At 30.8% G+C, this 9204-nt stretch overlaps 1 protein-coding gene across 1 annotated transcript; it reads left to right on the forward strand.

The window, feature by feature from the left end:
* The first annotated feature begins 2526 nt into the window (after positions 1–2526).
* LOC145086839 (kinesin-like protein KIN-7K, chloroplastic) lies at positions 2527–8606 on the forward strand. Its single transcript, XM_079024676.1, has 17 exons — positions 2527–3036; positions 3215–3312; positions 3992–4081; positions 4466–4518; positions 4623–4688; positions 4776–4829; positions 4948–5007; positions 5106–5184; positions 5285–5352; positions 5449–5511; positions 5586–5690; positions 5783–5887; positions 5973–6080; positions 6163–6393; positions 7166–7309; positions 7398–7586; positions 7691–8606. Exons 1-17 carry the CDS (start codon positions 2978–2980, stop codon positions 8342–8344), a joined length of 2226 nt encoding a protein of 741 aa, XP_078880802.1. The 5' UTR covers positions 2527–2977; the 3' UTR covers positions 8345–8606.
* Positions 8607–9204: the final 598 nt, after the last annotated feature.

The following is a 9204-nucleotide window of genomic DNA, read 5'->3' on the forward strand; positions in this document are numbered from 1 at the left end:
ATTTTGACAAAACATGCATGGATTCACTAAATTTAGAACTTAAGAATGCTAATAATGTTATAATATATTAGGAATTTGCTTGCATCACCCTTGATGAAAATCATGGATGAAAACCTAATCGAGTGATCATATTTGAATTTTAAAGCCTTAAAATAGAGATTATGACGATAATCAACTTGATCCATGATTTGATCAAGTTAATAATGATATAGAAATGTTATAACTTGATTGAATAGTGTTTTAAACCTAGTACATGTATTAGAACTTATTTTTGTTAAAATTTTAGAACCAAATTTAACACACGCTACATAGTGGTGTCTTTAATTTTGTTCAACTATGTAATGTGTTGTAGAAGGCTTTGCATTGCATTGAAATGAGGTTGAAGTTGCAAAAAAATATGTTAGCAGGTGTAGAGTTACAAGCCCCTTCAAACCTAAATTTGGATAATTAGTTTAATGGTTTAATTTAGGTCGAGTAGTTATGGTTATTAGGTTGATTATGCATGCGCAAGTGCTCTATAATCATTTAACACTTTGTAGAGCTTGTTAGAAGATAACCTTCACACTTAAGGTGATTATTACCCAAAAATACATGTAACTATTATACGTTGTTTAATTAAATCATCTTTTACTTGACTATCATTTGTTGTTACTATATGAATACTATATGTATATTTGTTCAATTATGAAATGGATTTTTCATAACGAGCTTTTGAAAAAGAGGATTTACTTATTGTTTTGGAAAGTGATTTTGACATGAATATGTATATTCACTTAGGATGGTTGATGACTTGTGCGACCACTTATCACTTGAGTACTCTAATTGATGATATTCCCTTTATGGATTTTGCCACAAATGGAGTCGCATTGAGAAATTCCCTTTTATGGATTTTCTACTAATGTAGCCACATTTAGATATTCCTTTTATTGGGTTTGAACTTGAAGCTAGATACCTATTGTATGAATAAAGTGTAATGGACAGATGTCCATAGTTTTAGAGTCCATGTGTGCTACCATGCTTTGTGCTACTTTTACATGGACTATTTCCCCATTTAGGGATGTCTGATATGATTAAGATCTTTTAGACTTGAGAGGACTTGGGTTTTGGGAGTAGACGTATATTTATTGTATTCTTTTGAAATTGTTGATATATTATGAGTTTGATGTTGATTAGTAATGCTTATCTTTGAAACGTCTTTTCCCTAATATTGAACTTGGACAAATGTTATGATGCTTAAAAACCCTTAGGTTAAAGTGATGACCTTATCTAATATTTTTATGAGTAGGAGTACATATTAGGCTTTTGAAGCCTAACTTACATATTTTGACATGTATTTAGGGTGAAATACTATGTTGAAGATCAATGAAAAAATTCAGCACTTGTATATTTAAAAGATGTTTTTAATTTGTCTTTAAAATGAATGTATGGATGTTTACTTTAAAACGTTGTCTCTCGATGAACTTGTTACACTCTCTTGTATGTAGTATGCCTTGATACTTTAAACATTACTAAATGTTAAGGATTTGACCATTGGAACCTTTATCCGCAAAATGTTTTCTTTAAATGAGTTTGTTTTACTTCAAGCTTCAAATACACTTCTTTATCATTTTCAATGCCTTCAACTTCTTATGCATATATGTCATAATATCATTATAATGTTTATTTGGAAGTTCAAGGTCTAACTAGTGGAACTAGTTACACTTTTTTCTTGGCTCTTGCACATTCCATAATAATTTTATCAGAAAAATAAAATAAAATAGTCAACATGTGTTATCCTTACTTACCATCCAATCAGGACAACTCTTAAACCTTCGACATGCGTTGTCCTTACTTCAACTAATTGCAACTCTTGATTCTTTCATAAATTTACATATTACATCTATATGAAGAGTTGCATTTATATTAGACTTTAGTATTATAGTACATTCGGTCTAAAACGGACAAAATTATGATAACTATTCGATAAGAGTAATGATAAAAAAAAAAAAAAAAAAAAAAAAAAAAAAACGAGTTTAAAAACCCACCTGTCAACAAAAAAAAGAAAAAGTGATAAGCTCACTTGCCTCCATCAATATCAAGATGTAATAACACACAACACAAAAAATGTCATATAGTAGTAAATGGATAATAGCCGACAAAAATCACCAAAAGAAAGAAAAAAAAAAGTTTAGATACCCTTTATAGACAAAAAAAAAAAATTACTACCAAACTATTTTTGAAACAATAATTGTTTATAGTTTTTAAAATTTCCCACCAATAATTACCTAAGTATAATGACAAAAACTTATCATTAGTAATCAATAAAGATAAATCTGATAAAATTAAATTTTGGGCCATTTTTTTATTAAATTTGGTTAAAGATATTTTTTCATAAATGAAACATACCCTACTTGGAATTAATTTATGGGATTAATTTTTCATAAATCGAATAAAGTCAAATAAATTTAAAATATTTGGAGGGTGAAGATGGTCGACTCTTGAGGATTATACCCCCTCCAATAAAATATTACAAATTATGCAAAAATTTGGTATACTTTCCATGAAAGGAATACAAAAAAGCTTCACCTAAAACTCGCTTGTAATTTGTAACCCCCACCATAATCAATTAATCATCCCTCTCACACACACACACACATCTCTCTAATCCCAAATTTCTTCGTAATCCTAATTTGTTACAAAATTGCGATTCTCCAAGATGATGGAGAAAGGTCTTCAGTAGGCGGATTACGTTTGCGTGTGGTTTGTTCTACTGTAGAGCAAATTTGACGTTGAATTCAACAATGTCGGTGAGGCATGGATGATCCAAACCGTAGAATCGAGCTTGAAATGTGCCAATTCGCCTTGTTCGACTACTTTGTGTTCTAAAAATATTCTCCGAATTCCAGAAGCTTCAGTTAATAAATAATCAGAGCTCTCCGAATTCCTCAGCTACAAAAGTAGAAATTAGCAAGAATACCTTTTCTCCAAGAGTTCGACAATGGATTCTGAGAGATTGAAAGAGAATGTTACAGTTACAGTCCGATTCCGGCCTCTCAGGTAATCAAATTGTGTCAAAGTTTAGGAATAATATGCGCGTGTTTATATACATATATTGATATTGATATTCACATGTATACTTATATGCATGTATATATACAGATTTGTACTGTGTATAAAGTATCTGTATTACTTTTGGTTAACTTGTATACAAATTAATTGATTTTGTGTGGAGTAGTCCGAGGGAAATACGACAAGGGGAGGAGATTGCATGGTATGCCGACGGAGAAACAATTGTGCGGAATGAGTATACTTCCTCAATAGCTTATGCGTATGGTATGATACATTATTGTGATGCTTGTGATTAAATTTATTGTTGCAATGTTTGGGATCTTAGATTCGTGCTCTAGAATCGGAATTTGAATTTGAGAAAAGTCGGTTACAATGATAACCAACTTAACCCAATTTCATATCCAGACCTTGAACTTGAACACCATGCCGCCATAGATTGTCCTAATCTTCTTGATATGATTGAATTGATGAACGGAGACATCTGAATGAAACTGAAAAGTATGGAACTACTGTAAAGATGAAATTGAGTAGCCAGATCAGCTCGTATTCACCAAGTCGAAAGCTGAAATTGTAAGATTGAGGTTAGTTTTGACTCAATCAGGCCTTGATTCAAACAAATCTGGCTCAATCAGCAACTATCAAACAACCCTAGTTGAACTAAAAGTCGTCTTCTTACTTTCTTGGGATACCTGTTAGGTGACATAAGATAGAGAATAGATTTGGAATCTTTCCTGTTAAAAACTTAATTTATCAGCTTTTCTCAATGCCTCCACCACTCATTGTAAGAAGCTAAGCTTAGTTTTGTTAAATGTATCTGAAAATTTCATGTTTTTCAATATTACTTTGTCATGTTTTGCATATTGCATGGGTTTAAGTTATTGAGGTTCTATTTCTTGATTTGCATTTGAAAACTCATTTCTTTTCTTTAAATATATATATTCAGATCAAGTTTTTGGGCCTACAACTACAACACGTCATTTGTATGATATTGCAGCTCAACATGTTGTTAGTGGTGCTATGGAAGGCATTAATGGTATGTTATCTTTTCTCATCTCACAATGTCTTCGGTCTTCAATTCATTACAATGTTATGGATCAATGAAGTCACCAATTCTTGCTCTTTTTAATAGTAAAATGGGCTCTATTTTTTGCCAAAGAGAAAGTAATTTCTTTCTGGATTTTGAAATTGTGTTTCAAAAAGTCTTAACACTTAGAAAGCTAATAAATCTTGGATGTAGGAGATAATTAGCATCTTAACAGATGAACTTTAAGAGTTTTAGAATTATAGTAGCACAAACTCTGGTTTAAATCCTTGACTATATAAGACCTGAATCCTTCTTGCAAATGTCTTCTTAGTTTCTATCAAATCTCAGTATATCTGTCTTTCTTATATATTGGTTGATCCATTGTAAGAACAGGAACTATTTTTGCATATGGTGTGACAAGTAGTGGGAAAACTCATACTATGCATGTAAGTATCTTTTTGTATTTTTGTATTCGAATTAATATTTTATTCATATATTTTTATATTCCAGTGAATTTATTTTTCCTTGATAATACATACACACAAGACAGGGAAATCAGAGGTCCCCTGGAATTGTTCCATTGGCAATAAAACATGCTTTCAGTATCATTCAAGAGGTATGACTATGCATTTCTAAAAATCCAACTCCACTATTTTTATTTTTTTTATTAAAATAATAATTATTTATCCTCATGTATTTTCAGACCCCATGTCGCGAATTTCTCCTTCGCCTCTCATATTTGGAAATATACAATGAGGTTAGCTTCTGAAGTATCTTTTTCAGTGATTCATTTACTATTTAAAAAGGAACCTTAGTCTCCATTGTTCTTTTATTGACAAATCTGAAAATTGTCTTATGTTTTTGTTTTTTTTAAGGTTGTTAATGACTTGTTGAATCCAGCTGGAAAAAATCTAAGAATAAGAGAGGACACTCAAGTAAAGTTCTATAACTTCTATACTTGATTCTCCTTTATATAAGAAGTCAAAAAAAAATTATAAATCAAAATTATTTATACAATAATTATTATTTACAGGGAACCTTTGTTGATGGTGTAAAAGAAGAAGTTGTATTATCTCCTGCCCATGCCCTTTCCATTATTGCAGCTGGAGAAGGTAATAACAAATATTTCATTAGACTTTTAGTTATTTAACTTTTTTAATCGATGAATTTTCTTTTTTTTTTTTTTACTTTTTTATTTTGTTGCTAATTCAGAGCAAAGACACGTTGGTTCCACAAACTTAAATCTTCACAGCAGCAGAAGCCACACAATATTTACAATGGTAATATTCTATTTCTTCCAAAAGTAATTAAAAAATCATAAATTCATAATTTTATTTTACTTTTTATGTTCATAATATCTTATTACTTTCTACCAGACAATCGAGAGTAGCCCATGTAGTGAAAATAATGAAGATGAGGCTGTTAACTTGTCACAACTGGTATTCCCCTGAACCTCATTTTAGACATATTTATTTCCCCAGGGGTATTATCGTCATTTTACATCGTTTTACAGAACCTCATAGATCTAGCTGGCTCCGAGAGCTCTAAGGCTGAAACTACTGGTGTTCGTAGAAAAGAAGGGGCCTACATAAATAAAAGCCTCCTAACTCTTGGAACTGTAATCATTCTCATTAACTCATTATTTTATCAGTATAATCTCCAAGGGTAAAAACGGAAAAAAGATTCATGATAAATAATAAATTGTCACAGGTTATATCAAAACTATCAGATGGAAGGGCTGCTCATATACCATACAGAGACTCAAAATTAACCAGACTTCTTCAATCTTCTTTAAGTGGTCATGGAAGGGTATCTGTAAGTCTTTTATTTAACTTCCATATTTATTATTTATTTCCCATATATATTTTATTTATTTATTTACTTTTTTTTATTATTTCAGCTTATTTGCACTGTTACTCCCTCTTCAAGCAATTCAGAGGAGACACACAACACATTGAAATTTGCACATCGAGCAAAACACATTGAAATTAACACATCACAAAACAAGGTTTGGGAGATTTGAATTTTATGTTGTGTAATTGAGAGTTTTGGAAGTAAAAGTTTATAATTTTTTTTTTTTTTTTTTGCAGATTATTGATGAAAAATCCCTTATTAAGACATATCAAAATGAAATCAGATCTTTAAAGGAGGAGTTAGATGAGTTGGAGAGAGAAATTGTAACAGTTCCTCAATTGAAGCATACTGGAGCTAAAGATGCTTTGTTAAGTCAAATACAAAGTCTCACAAAATTGATTTTAGTTTCCACCAAATCTTCTCATCAATCTGATCCAGGAATCAGATATTCTTTTGGGGAAGAGGAGGTAAGTCTCTTTAACTTAGCTGTTGAAAATTACAATTTTGTCCTTGCAAAGAATTTTCATCTTTTTTCCTCTCTAAAATAAAAATTTTTCCCTCAAGTTGATGCTGTGCATATCAATTGATTGAACAATCTTTAAAAAATTATATACTAATAACTTTAAGAGTAAGGGTAATATAGTCATTTTACATGGGGTTAACAGTTTAATATATGGTGTAATTGGTGTCAAGTAGTAAGAGATGAAAAGTGCTACAAAACGTCATTTTCAGGGATGTAGGGATGAAATCTGTAATTTTCGACAAACTATGGGGACGAAAACTGTATTTTAATCAATGTGGTAACAAACAATTTCATGTTTGGATGCCACATAGGACGCATAGCTTGTATAATCCCTATCTATAAATTATAATATAATGGAAACAACGTGTGATTTGTTGAAAATTCTAGTTTTCACTTTTCACCCTGTGTTTTGTTGAAAATTACAGTTTTCGTCCCTGAAATGAAGTTTTGTAATACTTTCCGACCCGTCACTCTTATCAATTGATTGAATAATCCAAAAAAATTAATATCAAAGTTTAACAATGATAAAAAGCTTAATAAGTAAATGTAAGAGCAAGGGCAAAACAGTCATTACAAAACTTCACTTACTTTAGGGACGAAAAACGAAAAAACGTTAAAAATTCATTACCGGGGATGAAATCTGTAATTTCAACAAACTACAGGGATGAAAAGTGTAATACAGGCTAACTTGAATGAATGATCTTATAAATGGACAGCTTGTGTATCTCCCTGAAAGAAAGCGGGACTTAAGTTTAGATCATGAGAACATTGATTTGCATGTTACTATTAATGAAGGCATAGAAACAAAAGAAGACAAAAAGATAAAGAAGCCTGGACTTCTTAAGTGGTTAAAACCACAGGTAGTCTGTTTAATTTTTTTTTAATCGAGTTTAAAAAAACCAGTGGAAGTGATAAATCTTGTTTTTTTTTTTGGTTGACTTTGACTAGAAACGAGATGGTTTGACTTTGACTTTGACTATGACTAGTAGTAGTGATAAATCAAGCACACCTTCAACTCCTGCAAGTAGTCATATTCTTCCTATTGTTGAATCTAGACCTTCATACTCTTCACTCTCGGAAGCTACATCTGTTGGCTTTTTATTAGAACCAAAACAAGATCTAGATATCAACAAGGAGGTAAAACTTAAAAGTAGTCTTCATTTTTTTTTTCTATAAAAATAAATTTGTAATCAATCTTTATACAACTTTTAATTTTCTTACATACACTTATATTTCCTCAGAGTATCGAATTAAAAGGACTTGAAGAAACAATCACGTCCTTAAAACAACTTGTTTCAGAAAATGACGAAAAAAACACAGATACAAATCATTCACTTGAGATCGAACAACAACAACTGAAAGAAAAAATAGTCAACCTTACAGAGTCAAAGGAGAGATTAGAATCCGAAAACACAAGACTAAAAGAACAAAACTCATACGCAAAAGAATTAGCTTCAGCAGCTGCAATGGAGCTCAATATCCTATGTGAAGAAATCATAAAACTAATGAACCAAAACGAGAAACTATCAGCTGAGTTGGCAGCACACAGTAGTAACAATAACAGTAACAGTAACAGTAATTCTAATTCCCCAAGAAATACGACTAAGAGTAATGGACATAGAAAAAATGTGAATCAGTTGGAGTTATTAAAGAGAGAAGTCGCAATGAGTAAAGAGAGAGAAATGGCTTATGAAGCTGTTTTGTCTGAAAAATCTGAAAGAGAATCTGAATTGGAACAAATGGTGATGGAATCAAATCAACGTGAGGAGTATCTTGAAAATGAGTTGGCAAATATGTGGATTCTTGTGTCAAGGCTAAGAAAATCGGAAGATGTTGAAATTGATGCTTCTGAGTCGAGTAAAGAGAGTGGTTTTGAGATCTCAGAGGACATATAAAAGGATTTGTACAAAAGGGAGATTTTTTTTTTTTTTTTTTTTTTTTTTTCTTTTTAGCTTAATTTGTGCTTGCAATTTGTAAATAAATAATTGAGTGAGTTAGAGTTTTCTGGTTTGGGTTTGGGTATAACTTATTTTTTCCCTTCTGAGGTGAGTTGATTGAGTTGAGTTGAGTTGCGAGTGAGTCAAAGTTGATTGAGTGTTTGGTCTTGTACATATGTTTGGTGTGGTGAATGGAAATTGGTAATTGGTTTTTGAATAATTGTATATGGTATTCTGTTATAAACTATATAATAATTGCTAAATTACCTAAATAAGAAACATTATACTTTAGTGGATAAGCAATTTTGAGAACTAGTTAGTTTATAAATTGGCGGATTTTGTTGTGTTGCAACATATTATGATCCTAGTATAAAACGAAATTAAATATTAATGCAAAAAGAAACTTTCATACAAACATTGTGTGCCCGACATTGGTTTAAGTCTTGCTAAATATGATGTGTTTTGTATTTGCCTATTTGTTGGTTTTGCCGTTGCTGTCTAAAATCTATAACTGGCTATGTTTCCATATGGAAATTTTCAAGTTTATGTGACATTTCGATTTAGGTTTTATGTTCACCAACGAATTTACATTTTTTCAGTTATTTAAGAAACTAGTTTTTTTTAGCATATTTTAGTTTACTTAAATTCTTTCAAGTTATTATATTGAACATAATCAAAGTATATTAAATTACAAGTCGAAAGGTTGCATCATTAAATTTTAGAGATATTTATTTATAAAAATGACCACAAAATGTGTAGAATTAATGCATTTGGCCAATTTTTTTTTACACTAAGGAATAAGTAATTCCGGACTTGCT

This window comes from Lactuca serriola, chromosome 2 (assembly GCF_051521515.1).
Source record: "Lactuca serriola cultivar US96UC23 chromosome 2, Lser_US96UC23_V15, whole genome shotgun sequence".
In the NCBI taxonomy this organism is placed as follows: domain Eukaryota; kingdom Viridiplantae; phylum Streptophyta; class Magnoliopsida; order Asterales; family Asteraceae; genus Lactuca; species Lactuca serriola.

What these genes read in the sequence shown, in the direction of transcription:
- LOC145086839 (XM_079024676.1), top strand. Translation starts at nt 2,978, where the DNA reads ATGGATTCTGAGAGATTGAAAGAGAATGTTACAGTTACAGTCCGATTC. An exon ending in CTCAATAGCTTATGCGTATG is followed by an intron (nt 3,313 to 3,991) that starts GTATGATACATT and finishes ATATATATTCAG; the next exon opens with ATCAAGTTTTTGGGCCTACA. An exon ending in TTAACACATCACAAAACAAG is followed by an intron (nt 6,081 to 6,162) that starts GTTTGGGAGATT and finishes TTTTTTTTGCAG; the next exon opens with ATTATTGATGAAAAATCCCT.